At 42.8% G+C, this 19,561-nt stretch overlaps 1 protein-coding gene across 1 annotated transcript in view; it reads left to right on the top strand.

Moving 5' to 3' along the window:
* LOC122792422 (nuclear RNA export factor 1-like) overlaps positions 1-19,561 on the top strand; it is a 1,378,427-nt gene that overhangs the window by 780,853 nt on the left and 578,013 nt on the right. The window contains exon 6 of the mRNA XM_044060210.1: positions 4,163-4,246. Coding sequence (XP_043916145.1) covers positions 4,163-4,246 — 84 coding nt within the window. The remainder of the gene's footprint in view (positions 1-4,162; positions 4,247-19,561) is intronic.

The following is a 19,561-nucleotide window of genomic DNA, read 5'->3' as shown; positions in this document are numbered from 1 at the left end:
GCATCTTGAGGTTTAGACTTCTGGTGTTGAGTAGCATTACTCTTAGTTTCTTATCCCTTGTGATACCTATGGAGGTGGCTTTGTCTTTTGAGCCTTGCCTAAAAAAGGCACTATGGGGGTAGCAAGAGCCTTTGCCAATATCCGAAAGCCCAGGGGTGACAGGTGCAAGCCGTCCCTAGCGAAGCATCGTGGCTTGTCGAGCATGTCATCCCAGGCTGACAGGCATTGGATCCCCTTTGAATGACACCAATACTTAAGCCAATTGTTGAAATTGATTATCTTGTCTTCATATTGTGGCATCATTCTTGGTGAGGGTAAGATGCTACTCAAGGTCAGGGTCATACCGGCCTGGGTTACATGCTCAGAGAGCTCCTCTATGTCTCTCTTCATATAGTACAGGGAGGTACGTCTCAGGTCATTCACACCAGCATGGACAATGACTGAGTCATATTTGTACTGGCCTTGGAGTGACCTGAGTGCTTGTGTTATGTGGCGGATCCTAGCGCCTGACAGGCAGCTCACCGTGACCTTCTCCTTGTTCAGCCTGGTGAGCGGGACGTCAGTGTGCCTGATGATAGAGTCACCTATTACAAGTGTATCAGGTGTGTTGTTTAGCCTTAAAGGCTGTGACTGTTTGGCAAACTGGCTTTGTGAGCTATGTGTTGCATGTATTTTGTTTTGGGTAGCGGTTGCTTGGGTGTCTTCTTTGGAGATCTCTGCTGCTTAGGCAGATTTTTATCTAGAGCCTCCGAGTATGTTTTTGTGTGTTTATGTGTTTGGTTTGCTGTCGTGGTAGGTCTATGTGAGACTGGAATTGTAGTGAGTGTGGTTTCCTTCTCCTCCTGACTGGTTACGCCAGTACCGAGTTGAGAGAGCTTAGCCTCCAGTTTGGCTATATGGTTGTATCTCTCACATGTGTTGGAATTTGTTGTCAGGAGGAGAGGGTTGTCTGTGTACATGAGGCAGTTGTAACATTGCCTCAAGATTCCCAGATTCACCAGCTGGACCGGAGAGGAGATTAACAACTGACCTTTGGACATGCTAGAATAGTATTGGGAATTCCTTTATAATTGAAAAAAAGGGCCAATGGGGAACAAGGTACTCAAGGGGAGTTTGTGAGGGTGTAGTGCTTTTAATTTTTTAGTGCTGACTTATATAATTGCTTTAGTGAGCAAGTGCCAGGTAACTTAAATGCAATGTGTTACAGGTAACTTAAATGCAAAAACGACAAACAGTAGCTTTCTTTCAAGTGAAACAAGGAAATAAGTACAATAAGCAATGCAGATATCACTAGGGATCCACAGAAGCGCTGAAAAGCCGCGTTTTAGGTGGAATTAGCGTTTCAGGGAAATAACAAGCAAACAAACAACAAGCATACAAACAAAGCTAGAGTCAGCAGGCCTGGATCTAGTCTATGCTACAGCAAACAAGGTGTACCAATTTCAGTAAGAAACAGTTCAGATATGCAGGCACTATAAGCCTTTAACCAGAAATTCCCAGCTCAGAAGGGCAGAGTCCAGCCTCTCCTCCCACAAGAGTGCAGACCACGAACCTTCTTAATGTAAAATAACTGGCCTGAAGCCCAAGTGCTTAAACCAGAACTAATACACTTTTAGAATAACAGACACTGAGCCCTCAATCAGCAGTTCCCAACTTAGAAGGATGTAAGCTACCTGTCCTGCCACCACAGTGCAGGCCACAAACCTTCCTAATGTAAAAGAACTGGTCTGAAGCCCAAGTGCTTAATCCAAAAGACTTGGAATGATAGCTACACTTTAATCAAGTTACTACCAAGCAGTAATAAATAAAATTGAATACTTTAAAGAATGCCTGGATTAGTGCTCAAGTTATACAAACAAAGCTAGATTCAGCAGGCCTGGATCTAGTCTATGCTACAGCAAACAAGGTGTACCAATTTCAGTAAGAAGCAGTTCAAATATGCAGGCACTATAAGCCTTTCACCAGAAACTCCCAGCTCAGAAGGGCAGAGTCCAGCCTCTCCTCCCACAAGAGTGCAGACCATGAACCCTCTTAATGTAAAATAACTGGCCTGAAGCCCAGGTGCTTAAACCAGAATTAATACACTTTTAGAATAACAGACACTGAGCCCTCAATCAGCAGTTCCCAACTTAGAAGGATGTAAGCTACCTGTTCTGCCACTACAGTGCAGACCACAAACATTTTTAATGTAAAACAACTGGTCTGAAGCCCAAGTGCTTAAACTGAAAGGCTTAGAATGAGTTACATCAAGCAGTAATAAATACAATTGAGTACTTTTAAGATGACGCAAAAGAAAAATAAAGTAGGAAGAAACACAAATACAGTAAAAGCAGATAACATTTTTTTTTCACAACTGAACTTCTTAGGTAACAGAAGGTTGAAACCTGAGACAGCTTTTAAGAAAGAAATCTCAAAAGAACCAATGAGGTGCTTAGTCTAAGCTGTAGTCCAGGTGACCTCAGTCAGCCAATGACCTCAAACAATTCTGAGCACTACATAAGCAGGCATACTGTGCATGTGAAGTAATGGTGAGCAGGACATCTGATTTTCTCTTTCTGTTCATATTATAATATTTAATGTTAGTACATAGCTTTATTTCATATTTTTTTGTAATACAGATGTAATACTGCTTAATATTGCTTCCATAATACTGAATTGTAAAATGGGAAATGTTTTTCGGTATAACTAACTTTCTTTATGATTATCAGTCCTATTGCACTGTTATATTTATCTGTGTTTTTGTTCTGTGTAATGATGTCCAGAGCTTTTCTCCCTGGACCTCATCTGAAAAGGGGTCTTTTTTTGCCTGGTTGAACTTTTATGATAAACAAATGCGAATATATAAATAAACTCATGAATTAAAAGTTTACCTCCTTAAGACCCAAATAATATTGCAAATATTCAAAAACATATTTAGATTCAGCTGTGCAGTCAGAACCCTGTTAACTGATCACTTTCCTTTGCATCCAAGCTCTGCTTCCATAAACAGTTGTGCTCATCTTTTCTCCATCCATTCCTTATGGAATGTTTATTTGCCTCCTTTTCACATTATCCTGTTAATGCATTTTATCTTCATAAATGCAGTGGTGAGAGAGAACTGAGTACATTGTTGAGTCCTGAAATCAGGACTTGTGGAATGTAATTCTTGTTAACTACCATCTGCTCCACTTAAACATCTGGAGACCTGTGTGACCTGAAGTACCCTTAAGATATCCTCATGCACACCAGTTGCTGCACAAATTACTTTTTTGCACAAGATTGTGGTGTGCATGTTACAAAACACAAACCTGACTTTGAATTAACTGAATGCATGAACTTGAAATTGAAATCAAACCCTTTGGATACCAGTTTGATTATGCTAACAGTTGTACCATTAAAACTTCTGGAGACGTTGTTGGTTGAATGACATATGGCACAGCAGGATGGATTCCTGACTGCACCCTGAACAATTCAAGTTTAGCTAGCGGATCTAGTCCTGAGGTATCAGCTGTTGGGTAGAAGGGAGAAAGAGATGCGATTGTGCCAGTTCACCTATCCTGTAGGAGGGAGGGATTGGAATCTACATTGTCTGTGAACTTTAATCTTTTTCATTTCTTATTCTAGTGATTGTAGAAGCAATTCCAAAATACAAACAGAATGTGATTTGCATATTGCGAAACAAAAACTCATCTGAGAAGATACCAACTGTCCCCACTAGGAATTAAGCTGTGGCCTTTGGAAATACCATTCCATATATATTGCCACCTACAAACCTTGCATGTCACTGTGCACGTTTCATTATTATCATTGCATAACCTGTTTTATATTTTGTAATGTACAGATACCTCAGTGATATTTGTTTCATTTATATCTTTTATTTTGTATACACAAATCTTTTCAAAGAATGATTCTTGAATGAAGTTCAAAGTGTTAAGCTTGATCTTGTTTAAAATATACTGTTGCAGCTTATTTTATGCAGGTGTTTTTTTTTACTGTCACAACAGTAAAATAAATAAAATAACCAGATTATTCCAGCAGAAACAAGTGTATTCTGATGATATTTTGATGCATTATGCTATTGTATGATCAAAAAATATTTACATTGATATGTATTATTGTTGTTGCTTGAAACTTTTGTAACAATAATTCATAATGGATTAACATTTAAAATGGTTTTGTTTAGATTGTGATCAATGTCCTGCCATGCAATCCACCTCTTTATGCTATGAAGAACTTCTGCTGCAAGGATATCAGTCCTCTTCTAAGAGTAAGTTTTAATTTGTTTCAGCTTTCTTCTTCCTTCTTAAAGGAAAAATAGACAATGTACTTCAAAGAATAATGTTTTAAAGAAATAAACATGGGCCTCAGGGCCAATATCCTAGTATCCTCCTATGATCCTATGAATTAGCCACAAATATCTCAAGGTTTATTTCCAGAGTTACAAAGTAGAAACTAATTATGGAAAAAGCTTCAAATTAGGGACACTTTTTAAATGCTGAGAACATCTCAAAATTTCCAACTTTGAAAGGGATGGAGCAAACGTTTAAGTACACAGGGGCATTCCTTCAAAATATAGACAGTTGAGAGGTATGCTTGGACACCTAGCAGAATACGTCATTTTAAGCGATGGAAAAAGAATAGGCATGTACTATAGAGACTGCAAAAAGGCAGTTTTCTCTGGAAGGGATATGAGCAAAAAGAAGACAAGTAATAGCCTTAGTTCTTGAGAGAGCTGTCTTCAAGTTAAAGGCTAAGAAACACTAACATTTTAGAGGTACCTCTTGTACAGGTGGAAGAAAATGGGGTATAGTAGGAAATGTTAAACATTAGAGAAGGTGCCACAGTAGTATGCAGAAATGAAGTAACAATCCAGAAGATAAAAGCAGAAACTTGATTTGTTTAATTATATAAACGAGCTGACAGGAGCAGAAAATATGATACACTATGACTGTATTGAGACAGTGATTGTAGATAACGATGTAAGAGTAACTTGTTTGAAATTGTATAAGAATGAATAGAAGAGTAACATGCCTCATATCAGGAATACTATACTTTTGCAGGTGACGGCAGTATGTTTTGGGAATCCTGGCAAGTAATCCCCATCAGTGAGTGTGCAGTTTGGATACCCTTGCTTCTTATCTCAGTACGAGTGCTTTTTTCCTCTGAAGGTCTTACAGTTTAAGGTCAAGCACCTTCCACTGTCACATTCAGTAATGTCACATGTCAGAGTAGTTGAAAGTTTTAATAGGGTCATACCAGGCTGCTGATTGAAATGACTATTAGTAGCCTAGCCACAATATTCCAAATTGTAGGTACCCATTGACATGAATAACTTATACCTAATTTTGACCTCTTTCAATAAGGGTATGAGGGACCAGAGCTGAGATGCATTTGTGATTAACCATCCATTTTTCTAGGTTGTGCATAGGGAGCTACTTTGTTTTATATTCAAAGGAAGTCTGTCCCATAAAAGAAATTATCTGGATATGTATCTATCTCACCAGCAGGTTCTTTTTATGTTTTGGTGGAAATTAAGATCTCTTGAGGGGTGTCTAGGGTGCTATTAGTTTTGAAGATATGCAGAACATGACTGGATCCTTTAGGACACTGTACACTAGACAGAGGTCAACTCTCAAAAGTCTGCAGGAAGCAGAAAAAAGAGAGTGGGAGTGTTTTAAGGCAGTCGGAGTAGCTTAAAAAAGACATGCTCTTAATTATCTTAGTGAGGAAACTCTGGTCTCTCAAGGTAGATCAAGTACTTAGACAAGTACTTAACAAAACTGCTATTATACTCATGTTACGGGCCTGATGAGGAAGGAGTAGGCAGGCTTGATAACTTTTTTAGTTCTGGAAAAAAATACCCTCAGTGATTGGTCAGGCTAGGTAGAATGACTTCCTTACAACAGTGGATAAATTGTTAGCTGTCAGTGAAAGTGTACAAGTCCCTAATTGTTGAGTCATCTTTCAGAGGGCTTTCACCTTTGTTGTAGATGTATAGATGCCCAGTTTTGCCAGAGGACACATTGCTGCATTTCTTGGCATTTATTTTTAGCCTGTGGTCTATGCACCACTTTTTGGTGTGTCTTAGCCTCCCCAAAGAATCTGGAAGCCAGCTAGGGGAGCTAATGGCAGCTACAAGTTTGCAGTCCTCTGCAAACTTAGTCAGACACAGGTTTCTGATGTCAGTCTTGACTTAGGAGAAGTAAACACAAAAGAAATGTGTTTCTGCGGCGTGTTTTGAAAAACTCTATTTATGGTGGCAGTCACCTCTGCTCATAAGATCTTGGAGCTTTGGCCTTTTATGTGTAGGGAACCTCTTTCAAAGGGATCATGTGTCCTTTAAGACTAATCTGTTTTCTCTTGAAAACGGTTTCCAAGTTGTCCGTGAACTAGTCTGTTCACCTCCTTGTTTTCTCTGCCAAGAGAGCAATCCAAGAAGGAGTCCTTCACACTCAAGGAATGTATCTTCAGCTCAGGTTTATCAGAACCAGGCCCATATGTTTAGGAAGAGTGAGCACTTGTTGCTCTGCTCCTGGGAAGGATTGAGTCACAGTTGCTAAACAAGCCCTGTCTAAGTGGCTTGTCAGCTGCATTGTCTCCTGTCAACAGGCAAGTACTGGCTCTTTGGAAGGCACTACAGTCAAAGCACACTTCATTAAGGAGTGACTGCCATCACTGCTTTTATCAAGAGTGCTTCTGTTGCAGACTTTTTTGGCATGGCCTCTTGGTTTTCAGTGTACAACCTCACCAAGCAGTACTACTATGATTTCAACTCCCAGTGAAAGTTTTTTTCTTTTCCTTTTATAGGTTCATATGTGACTACTATAACTGTCCTTTAGGGATATTTTAAGCCTAGCTAATAAGCTAATGTCTGAATCAAACAGTGTGCTTTATATCTATGAGGTGAAGACCTTAACCATTATGCCAAACCCGCACTCCACCCTTGGTTGATTTTCTTGTACTTTCTTTAAATTCCTTATTTGCTGGCATGCAGGTTGCATAATTACTAGCCACTAATTTAATTTTATCCAGTGATAAATTACATTGGCTTTTTTTTTTAAATGTCAGTTTTCTCATTGGAGAGTTCTAATGAACCTGCTGATCAATGTACAGCCATCTTGGAAGTCCTTTGGATCCAGGTCCTTAAGGAGAATAAAGACTGTACAGAATAATATATTCATAAAGTAGAAGAAAGACTTCTACAAACTAAGTCAACTGAGGAACGGAGAAATGATTTTTTTGCCAATAAGGATGATTGCGTGTAGTGGTATAAAAATAAGAAAGAGGGGATAGAATTTACTGGAGAAAATTTGAAAGGAACCAAGGTACACTAGACAGGGAAAAAATAAAAGAATGGATTGAGGCGAAGCAGAAGTTTAGACTGCAAGTTACAGACTGCCTTCCCTACTGAGGATTGATATGAAAATGTAAGTAAAGAAAAAGGGACACGGGAGTGATAAGTGAAAATTCAGCTGTGGTAGAGTTTTTATTTGAATCTAGGACAGTAGCTGCTGTTAAAAAATAAATAATTAGTAGGATATAGAAATATATATTGCATGATAATTGTAGTAATCAAGTCAGATGAGGTTTTGAAAAGATTATTCCCATCTTCCATATAAAATATTTTCATATATTTCTGCAGAAATCTTCCCTCTATTTTTATGCATTGTACATACTGTGCACTCCCCATCCATGGTGCACTTGTTATTTTGACACTGATTGCTGTTACTGCCTTATTTATACAGTGTTATGAAACTGTCCTCATATCAGACTGTGAGCACATACATTGAGTTATCAATCATTTGGCATGGTTAAGTATGTAAATTGTAATATTGCAATTAACTTTTCTGTATAGTTTTAATAGTATGTTTGATTTAATATTATTAAGCAAAACAGTTAAACACATATACTATTTGCAACATAATTTGAAGTCAGGAATTAATCAGTGACCATATTGTTTTATTTTCAGTGTTAAGTTGTCAATCTCGCCTTCATTCTTGCTGGATGGGTTCGAAGCCGAACCTCGGCTCTGACTCGGCTGAATGCTACAGCTCGAGAGCTATTTTTACCGGCTCGAGGCTATCCTATGTCCCATAATGCTAGGCGAAATATACCCAGATCTTGTTTGCCTCTTCAGCTATGAGGTTGCGTTTTCATCAGCTCCAGGTCGTATATTTTTATTAATAACTTTTGAGATAGTTTTTTAGTCAGTCTTTTTTCCTCTTTTGTCCCTTTAGTATTAGTGAAGTTAGCGACTAAGTCTTTCCCCCCTTTTTTAGTTGCTAATCTCCCTTTTTCTCCACCCTTAAGGTGGTTGGGCCTCTGACCCTCCCCTTAGTAGTACAGATTTCCCTTGGTTGTTCTGTGTGTGTGTGGAATTCTGTCCCTCTGTTTAGCGGTAGTCCCCACCTTTTTTTCTGCTTATAGTAATTGTAAATTAGTGTATTGTGTATTTTTTTTTTTTTTACATTAGTATGTCTAAGGATACTAAGGTATTGGGTTTCAAGAAGTGTGACTCGTGCTGTCAGAAGATGTCTCTGACAGACGGTCACACTTCTTGTGTGTATTGTTTGGGCCCTCTGCACCTGCAGGACTCTTGTTCCATCTGCCATGCTTTTAGCCCTAGAGTCCTACAGGAGCGCAGAAACAAACTCATTCTTAGAGGCTTGTTAAAGCCTGAAGGTTCCCCGGCTAAGACCATGACTGGGAAACCTTCAAAGCCTGCCAAATCGTCGGCTCCATGTTCAGAGCCGGCGCAGAGCGGTGCTCTTGCTGCCTCGTCGGTTCTGGCCGGAACCGAGGCATCTAGACCTCAGTTGGCTCCGATTTTAGTGTCGGAGCCGTCCCCGAGCAGAAAGCGCTCCAGGTCTCCGTCTGTCGAGTCGGTTAGATCGGCTCCGAAGTCTCCATTATTGTCGGAGCGGAGCCATAGATCTCATTCCTCTAGGTCTTCCAGGCTTTCGGACCATGACCTCGAGAGGGTAGTCAGCCGGCTTTTAAAGTCGAGGGCACTGTCCCAGTTGCTACATAGCCCGTCTCAACAGACAGGGGCTACCCCTACACCCGCTCAAGTTCCTCCAACGACTACTCTGCTGAGTTTGGAGCCAGAGGTCGTCGAGGTGAGTACTGTGGGGGCGTCGGAACCGATCCCCCTGTTGTTGGTTCCTTCGTCGGCGCTGATCCCGTCCTTGGCTCCGTCCTTGGAGGGATCCGGGCGCCGAGACTCCCTCGTTGGCTCTGAGGGGGCGAGTGGCATTGGACCCTTGTCCGACCCCGCTCTCCCTCTCGGAGCCTCGGCGCAGGTGAGTTCGGCCCCGACATCGGCCTCGGAGCCATCCCACTCAGTGCCGGGGGGAGCTCTCATCTCCTCGGAGCTGGGTCCTTCTTCCCTGCCTGACAGGGGCGCCTTTGAGGTGATGAGGAGCGTGCTGGCTCCAATACTGGCACCACGGTCGGCCTCCTCGGCCCCTCCCTCTACGGTGCCTGCTTCGGCCCCTGCCTACCTTCCCATCCCCAAGCGAGGAGAATCGACGCTCCAGGCTGCCCCATTGTGCCTTTCTTCCTCTTCTGAGGCCTCCCGTGATCCTGTGGGGGAGCCCCCTCGGAAAAGGACATGTAAGAGGAAACATGTTGGCTCTCCTGAGTCAGTGACATCTGGCACCGACCTGGATGATTCGGAAGGGTCCCCAAGGTCCCCCTCTGAGGATGTCTCCTTTTCTGACATCTTAGAGATCCTCAAACAGAGGGGGAACTGGTCTGCCCTTAACCCATCCAAGGACGAGTCAGTGTACCTGGATGCCTTTGGTTCTCGCCCTTCCACCTCCTGGGTGTCCCCGCCTTTCGACCCACTTATGGAGGTGGTGGCTCAGAAGGCGTGGACGGCTCTGGATACTATGGAACCAACTCCCCGGAGGCCCACTAAATTTATTACTGCTCCCACAGATAATCAGTTTCTCTCTAAGGGTGTCCCCGTGGATGCCATGATGGTGGTGGCAGCCACTAAGAAGGAGTTGGCTGACCCTTCAGTACCTGTCCATCCTCCTAATAAGGAATCTAGGACTATGGATAGGTACGGCAAGCGGATGTTTTCCTTAACGACCTTTGCTATGCGGTCGCTGAATTATTTATGCCATTTCACCCGACTTCAGAGGGACCTTCTCAAGGAACTGGGTGAAACATTGCAGGACCCAGCAGCTGTGGGGTCTCAGGAAAAGATCAACTCCCAGCTAGGGACCCTGAACTCTATCGTTAACTCTTCCATGCGGCTCATCTCTTATGCAGCCGATGGAGCGAGTAGAGCCGCAGGTACGGGTGTTGCTCTAAGGAGACACGCCTGGATGCGGCTCTGCAATTTTGCTGACCCCTTCAAGGCGTCATTCACTAACACCCCCTTTGATGGTTCTGCTCTTTTTGGACCTCAAGTGAAGGATACCTTAACCAGGTGTGAACAAGAAGGTAAGACTCTCTCTGCTGTGGGAGTCCGTTTTTCCGTCCCTTCTAGACCGTATCCTAAGGGTCAAAAGGGCGGGAAAATGTGGTTCCGCAAACTTCAGTGAGTTCTGCCGGACGCACGTGGTGAGCTTCCCTCCAGAGGCAGAGGAGGGAACAACAACAGACGCCGCCCTAGGGGCAGGGGGGGTCCGCAGAATCAGGGTAGCAGAGAATCTTTCTCTGACAAACCCTTTCAGCACCCCTGAGGAGCTGCCCGACTGTCCACCTTCGGAGGCAGTCGGGGAAAGACTTTCGCTGTACCCAGAAGCCTGGTGCTCTATTACGAAGGACAGATGGGTATGGTCGATCATATCCGAGGGCTACAAAATCCCCTTTATCCACACCCCACATCAACCAAAAGGGCCTCTTCCAGACGTTCCACCCGGTCTGAGAGACCAAGCAGTACTAGAAATTTCAAAGCTGCTTTTAAAAAGAGCCATCCAACCAGTTCCGGCAGACCAACAAGGATCCGGACTCTACTCCAAATTCTTTTTGGTACCAAAAAAGACAGGGGACTGGAGACCTATTTTGGATCTCAGCAGACTGAATAAATCGGTTCAAAGAACAAAATTCCAGATGGTCACGCTACAGTCCATTCTTCCCTTTTTGGGTCAGGACAATTGGATGTGCTTTATAGACCTTCAGGATGCGTACTACCATATCAAAATGAACAGGCGCTACAGGAGGATTCTCCGCTTCTGGCTGGGAGCCAGTCACTACCAATTCAGAGCCCTGCCCTTTGGCCTCACCACAACCCCCAGGGTGTTTACCAAATGCATGGCAGTGGTTGTGGCTCACTTGAGACATCGAGGATTTCAGGTGTTTCCATATTTGGACTGGCACCTTACTGCCACCACCAGGCACCAGCTACTTCAAGCCAGGGATTACGCTGCACAAACCTGCAAAGCGCTAGGCATCTCTATAAATTTCGAAAAATCTGCCTTGTCGCCTTGTTAGCATATTACCTTCATAGGCGCCGTTTTAAACACGGTAGAGTTGTCAGCAAAACTACCTACGCAAAGAGTATACGACATTCGCAGTCATGTTCAAGTCCTGCTACAGGAGGACAGGGTCCAAGCCAGGCTTGTACTGAAAACGCTTGGTCTGATGGCTGCAACAATCACCTTGCTCCCCCTAGCTCATTTTCATATGCGGATACTACAGTGGATGCTTTTTTCCCAATGGTCCTTTCAGCAGCTTCCCATGTCACACAATATTCTCATCACTCAGTCTTGCAAACGACACCTATCTTGGTGGATGGGCTCACCTCAGGTGCTTCAAGGCAGACCGGTTGTTCTCCCCCCTCCGGTTGCCACCGTGACAACGGACGCCTCCCTGATCGCGTGGGGGGGTATTTTCAGGGCAGGACAGTCCAGGGCACATGGCAACCCTTCGAGTACCACTTGCACATTAATGTCCTGGAGATGAGAGCGGTGCTGTTGGCGTTGCAGGCTCTCCAGAACTCTCTTCCCACTGGGACAATTGCAATACAGACAGACAATATGTCTGTAGTATGGTACATCAACAAACAGGGCGGAACCAGGTCCTACCCTCTTTGTCGGGAAGCGCTCAGACTCTGGCAATGGGCGATCTCTTCTCAGCGGTTTCTGGTAGCAAAACACATTCCCGGGAAGTCCAATGTCATAGTAGAAAGGCTGAGCAGGGACATTCTCATGCCCTACGAGTGGTCTCTTAACCAACTAGTAGTGGACCAAATCTTCAGAAGGTGGGGTCAGCCTTGCTGCGTCCTTTTCGCAACCCTTCAAAACAGCAAGCATCAAGACTTCTTCACCCTCTTCCGGGCCTCTCTCCCAGAGACGCTCTAGTCCATGATTGGCTCGGGGGTCTCCTTTATGCTTCCCCCCCCTTTCCCTTAATCACTCAGTCCAGAAAGCAACTGTCTTGAAATCCAGGATGATCCTCATTGCCCCTTACTGGCCCCGACAAGTCTGGCTTCTGTTCCTACAACGTCATCTACTGGAGCAGCCCTGGCATCTGGACCCTGTGCCAGACCTTCTGACCCATCAGTCAGGCAGGCTGCACCAATCCCTTTCATCTCTCAACCACACAGCTTGGTTGCTCCACTTCCAACCCTAGCCAGACTTCCCTTAATTTCTCCGTCAGTACGTCAGATTATCCTTGCCTCTCACAAGTCTGACACCAGAAGGACGTATGCAAGTAACTGGAAACGTTTCTCTATTTGGGCAGAAAAGAACCAAGTTGATCCCTTTACTGCCCCTGTCCAAACAGTTCTAGATTTCTTGGTGGAACTCTTTCAAAAAGGTTCTTCTTCAGCCACTATCAAAGTCCAGTTGGCGGCTATTGCAAATTTCCATGTTGGCTTGTCAGAGTCTAGTATTATGTCCCACAAGCTCTGCAAAGCCTTTCTGAAGGGTACCCTATCACTTAGGCCCCCAGTGAAAGACCCTCCTCCACCGTGGGATCTAAATTTGGTACTGTCGTCATTAATTCTGCCTCCTTTTGAGCCTGCTGCCTCCTGCTCGTTAAAACTGCTCTCGTGGAAAACACTTTTCTTGGTAGCTATTACCTCAGCGAGAAGGGTTTCGGAACTACAAGCACTATCTGCGCGCCCCCCTTATCTTGTTTTTCACAAAGATAGAGTGGCTCTTAGGACAAATCCATCCTTCTTACCTAAGGTACTCTCGGAAAAAAAAATCTCAATCAAACCATTGATGTCACAGTTTTCTTTCCAAATTACACTGATAGAGCTGAGAGAAGATTACATTGTTTGGATTTTCATAGGCAACTACATTTCTATCTGGATAGAACCAAGCTAACGAGAAAATCAGAGCAACTCTTCTTATCTTACGCCGAAGGGAAGCAGGGCCTTCCAGTTTCTAAAGTGACCTTTTCCAGATGGTTGAACTCTCTTATCTCTTTAACCTATCAATTGAGGCATAAGGAGCTCCCTACCAAGCCTAGAGCTCATTCAACTAGAGCATTAGCTTCCTCAGTTGCCTTTCAAGCGAGATTACCCATGGATTCTATTTGTGCAGCGGCCACATGGGCCTCTCCTCATACCTTCATCTCCCATTACAAACTGGATATTGCCTCCAGAAATAGGGCTGATTTTGGTTCCACTGTACTCAAGAGTCTGTTCCATTGAGCCACCCAGGACTAAGGTGCTAGGGACTCGGTCCCATCCAGCAAGAATGAAGGCGAGATTGACAACTTACATTAAGAAGTTATGTACTTACCATAATGTTCCATGTTAGTTGTCTTCTTCTCGCCTTCTTTCTTGCGTCCCACCCTCCATCCCCCTAGCCTGGAAAGACCTAGAGTAGGGGTGAGACTTTCCTTGTCACCACGATTATCCCTTCAACTAGAGCTCTTGTTCCCCTTTGGTAGCCCTGGTGAAAGACAGGCTGTAGGGTTTATAGTTCTACATAGCTCATAGTTTTTTATCTTTTCTAGTGGTGGGACATGTCTGTCCATAGTGTTAGCTATCAAACGAGATCTGGGTATATTTCGCCTAGCATTATGGGACATAGGATAGCCTCGAGCCGGTAAAAATAGCTCTCGAGCTTTAGTATTCGGCAGAGTCAGAGCCGAGGTTTGGCTCTGAACCCATCCAGCAAGAAAGAAGGCAAGAAGAAGACAACTAACATGGAACGTTATGGTAAGTACATAACTTCTTATTATATTACATATCTTAAGAACCGGACCACTGACTTCTCATTTTATATTGGAGTCTACTTTATTAAGTAGATATATGTCTTAAATACTTTGCAGTGTATCAGTGTCCTCTTCATGCCTAACATCTAGTACAGCATCCCATATATCCCATTTTTACTATGTAGTTCTGTTTCTGATCATTAATAGTTCTCAGTTCCATATTTTTATTCTCTATAATCATCTTTTCACCTCTGTTATTGATGGTTTGTCTTTCGGTTTGCATTTTATAGTTAGAGTTTTCTTAGCCATTATTGGCACTAAAGACAGCAAAATTTTAACCTCTTTAGCAGCAGTCCCCTACCACCAGGCTGTGGATCATTTGTTACCAGACAACACAGAAACTTTTAGGCAGGGAGTGAAACAAAAAAGTGAATGTGTGTATGTATATGTGTGAGTGTGTTTTTGTTAATGACTGTGTGTGTGACTGAATGTGTGCAAGAAAGCAGAATGTATGTGTGTGTGAAAGCAGAAGAGACTTTGTGTGTGTGAGAGAGTGAACAGTGAGATTGATCGAGACGTTATTTTACACTTGCCAAGCAGCGCTTTTGCTGTTTAACAAGTGTAAAATAAAAATAAAATGGAAAAAAATGTGTGTGTGTGTCTATGTTTCTGTCTGTGCGTGTGGGTGAATGCGTGCATGAAAGCAGAACAGAGAGTGTGTGTGTGTGTGTGTGTGTGTGTGTGTGTGTGTGTGTGTGTGTGTGTGTGTGTGTGTGAGAGAGACAGTGAAAAAAGAAAGAGTGATGAGTGAGAGCAATCCCTGGCAGCATCAGTTAAGAGGTTTGTGTACCTCTTGGAGCCATATCTCTCAACCTCTGGGCACAAAAAATCTGGGCAAAGCCAAAAATAATAGGGGGCAACGAACCAAAAATAAGGATCAATTTTAAATATTGCTCTTATAAACTTAAAAAGTTGATAGACTACAAAGTCTTGTGTTACCATGCATTTTCTGAGGGAAATGAAGTCTGAAACTCAAAACACCTGTCATTATATAATGACTTCAGTCCTCACTTATTTTTCACAAAAATCCAGAAAACCACAAATTTTATAAGGAACAGACCAAAAATATGTGGCAAAAATCTGGACATTCTGCAAAAATCTGGACAGTTGAGAGGTAGAGCCGCAAATAATAGGGACAGAGATTAAATATTGCTCTTTTAAACTTAGAAAGTTGCTAGATTCAAAAAAAGATTTCCATTAGGCTTGCTACCTCTCAACCATCCCTGTCAACCACAATCTCTCGCACAATAAATCTGGACAGAGCCACACATAATACGGATAGATTTTAAATATTGCTCTTACAAACTTAGAAGGTTGCTAGAATAAGCACTGAAAGCCCTGCTTCCATTTCCAACATCCTATCTCTATGAAGCCGGGTTTTCAAAAATGACAGCAACCAAAACGAAATTACAGAGTAGACTGGACATAAAGAACACTCTTTGGGTGTCATTGTCTCCCATCACCCCTAGATTGGACCGTCTTGTTGCAAGGAAACAAACTCAGGGCTCCCATTGATTCTGCATTATGGTGAGTTGTTTTATTATGCACTTTATTTTTTATTTTTATGCGCGTGAGATGGCTGATCTGTGGAAAATTGTCTTACATGAAACCGGCCCTTGGTGCAAAAAAGGTTGGAAACCTCTACTCTTTAGTAGTTGTTATTCTACACCATCTTAATAAAATATCTCTCTACTGAGGTTAAAGTTTCTTCTAAGTATAAGACTCGCATATTATTTAAGTCATTTTTGTACTAAACAGTTCCAGACATTCCCAGAAAAATATGCTCCTAAGAACCCTTTTCCTGAACAGTCACATGCCACTTGGCTGTGGAAACATTTTTTCTGCTCTTTTATGGTATATAGAAATACTTAAGCAAGCATTTCCATGCTCAAATTGTAATTTTTCTTAGTTTAGTTGTATATCTAGGATCAAGACAGTTTTATCTCAATTACTTATGAGCAATATCTTTATTTAATTATTCACTCCATGCTATTTTTACCTTAATACTGTATAGTCTTTCAAATCTAATTAATGCCATGTATGCTGTACTTACTACCCTTTTCCACTTTGTTATTTCTGCTTAGGCCTTAGGTGGAAAATCCACTGTTTATGGTTTAAAAAATTATATCTAACCTCCACATACCTTCCTTGTACTCTGAAACTGGACCTGTATATGTAAGTTGATCCAAGTTAAGTAATCCAAGTGTTTGTCTAGCTTATAGGTTCATAGGTAGGTACTAGGCTATCTGCCCGAGGGCATTTATAATCCTAGCCAGAGTGTGTCGGCTTTCGCCACCCCATTGATTAATTAACTGATCCTCTGTCAGGCAGAGCCAATGAAGTGATCCCAGGGGTGTATTTTCTGTTACCCATCCACTCATCAAGGTTTCTCTTGAAGAGTGTTAGTGAGGTGCTCGGCCTGATGTAATTTGGAATTTTGTTCCAAAGCATGGGGAGTCTCTGTGACAGGAATCTATCCCTCCAGCATGTTCTGTTTATTGTTGTAGCGAGGTTTAGCTCACTAGACCGCGTGGCTCGCAGTGACTTAGATTTCTTTAGGTGGAGCATGTCCATCAATTCTAACTTGGACATGGCTTTGTAAGTCAGGCAGAGATCACCTCTGAGTAAGCGATATGCCACTGAGTACAGCCGGAGTTTTTTCAGTCGGGCTGCATAGGACATATGTTTGAGGCCAGTAATCCTCTTGGTGAGGTACTTTTGTGGTCTTTCCAGCTGTTGGAAGTGTCTTGTGAGGTACATCCCAAATGGGGCATTGTACTCTATGATGGGTCTAATGAGTGATGAGTAGATGGGCATTATAACCACTTTATTTCTAGATGCGAACCCTTTAGTAATTAGATGGGCCACATAAAAGGATTCTCTAACTACTTTGGCAATATGATTGTCAAAGGAGAGATTACTGTTATTGTACACACTACAGAGCTTAGAGGGCTGAAGAGTGTATATGGATACTTCTAAGGTGAATGACATCAGCAGGCCTTGTAAAGTAGGGCAATGGGAAGTGTACTGGGTGGTACATGCCTCAAAATGATATAACCCACAACCGCAGAGTATATGATTCTCACCCAAACACACACAGAGGATATGATTCTCACACACACACACACACACACACACACACACACACACACACACACACACAGTATCACAGTTGCCAGTATTGGGTTTAGAACCCCTACCTATCTAGTTATGCGTACCACAGTATTATGCAGTTATTACACATGCCACAGAGCTTATAGGATTTAACAGTGTCCCAAGGTACTTCTAAGGTGAATTATACCAACAGCCCTTGTAAAGTATGGCAATGGGAAATGTACTGGGTGGGAAGAGCATCAAAATACATTACCCTACAAACATACACACTTACAAACACCTTTACACACACATACACACACTTCCCAGAACAGAGAATAGAACCCCTGCCTATATAGTCATTTGTACGATACTGTTACATAGTTATTGAATGCACCACAGAGCTTAGAGGGCTGTCCAAAGGTACTTCTAAGGGGAATGACATCAGCAGGACTGCTAAAGTAAGGGACTGGTAAGTGCTGTGGTTGGGAAAGTCCTCAAAATACTTCTTCCTACAAACATACACTTACAAACTCATGTACATGCACTTACAGACACACACGCGCACACACACACACACACACGTGTACACACATGTGCACATGCGCACATTTGCCAGACCTGACAATAGAACCCCTGCCTATCTAGTTATTTGTACTATACAATTACATAGATATTGCATGCACTATGGAGCTTATAGAGCTGAGGGCTGTCCAAAGTTGCTTCTAAGGGGAATGACATCAGCAGGACTGCTAAAGTAGGGCACTGGGAAGTGTACTGGGTGGAAAAGTCCTCAAAATACTTTATCCTACAAACATACACACAAAAACTTTTACACACACACACACACACACACACACACACACACACACACACACACACACACACATACACACACACACACACACATTTGCCAGAACTGAGAATAGAACCCCTGCCTGTCTAGTTATTTGTACTATAGGGTTACATAGTTATTGCATGCACCACAGAGCTTATAGGGCTGAGGGCTGTCCAAAGGTACTTTTGAGGGGAATGACATCAGCAGGACTGCTGGGCACTGGGAAGTGTACTGGGTGGGAATGGCCTAAAACTGTTTCTCCTACAAACAAACACACACACACACACACACACACACACACTAACATTTACCAGAACTGAGATTAGAACCCCTACCTATCTAGTTATTTGTACTATATTGTTACGCAGTTATCACACACCCCATAGAGCTTATAGGGCTGACACGTGTTCAAAGGTACTTCTAGGTGAATGACATCAGCATATCTTTTGAAGTAGGGCAATGGGAAGTGTACTGAGTGGGAACAGCCTCTTAATACATACACCCACAGATACACACACACACACACACACACACACACACACACACACACACACACACAGGCAGGTGATTAATCCAGTTTTATTAACTCATCTCCTTTTATCACCTGCTCCCTTATTTTTGGCTGTTTGTTCTTTTCCAAATGCTCATTACATTTTTCCTGGGTCTTTCTTACTGCTATAACCTATTAGTGTTGCTCTAGTTTTCCAAGGTCTAACTTCCTATAACATAAATTATAAGACTGTACATAATGCTGTCTGTATTCCTTTTCTAGATCTGCCAAAATGTACTGATGCGATTCTCTTGTTACCTTGTTGAGCAGCCAAAATGCACAGATGCGATCCTTATTACATTGTTGGGCACTATGCCTTTCATATGCATCCATTTGGTCATAAATTCTGTATCCTGAATCAGATATATTCATCTAATTTATGTGGCCTTATAGTATGCCTCCAGATCTGGAAGTCCCTAACCACACGTGGCCTTATGGTATGCCTCCAACCAAATCTGGAAGTTCCAAACCATCCTCTTTCTTCACAAGTATTAGTTTTCCCCATTGTACTCTTGTTCTTTCTCTTTGGTTGTTTTGTTCTTCTTTCGGCTTTTCCTGGTTAGGGGTCTCCACAGCGGAACTCCGGTCCACTAATAATTGGCAGTAGATTTTTGACGGGTGCCGAGGTGCCAGCTCGACGCCCAACATTCAGCGAAGGCATGTCCATTCTACACATGTCTTTCGAACACCACTCGACCACGGGGAGGACATGCAGACTCCACACAGAAAGCGCTCCAGTCGAGAATCGAACGGGAGAACCTCTTGCTGTGAGGCAACAACGCTACCGCTGCACCACCACAATCCCAAATAAATTCCTTAATTTACTTTTTCTGATCTTGGTTGACAAATATCAGCCTGACCTACATTAAAAAAAAACAGTGGTACCAAAAATATTGTAATTGCTCATTATTGTC

Source organism: Protopterus annectens, chromosome 1.part2 (genome assembly GCF_019279795.1).
Source record: "Protopterus annectens isolate FY-2018-M chromosome 1.part2, PAN1.0, whole genome shotgun sequence".
NCBI lineage: Eukaryota > Metazoa > Chordata > Ceratodontiformes > Protopteridae > Protopterus > Protopterus annectens.
Note: the sequence above shows the minus strand (reverse complement) of the source record. Positions and strands in the feature narration are given on the sequence as shown.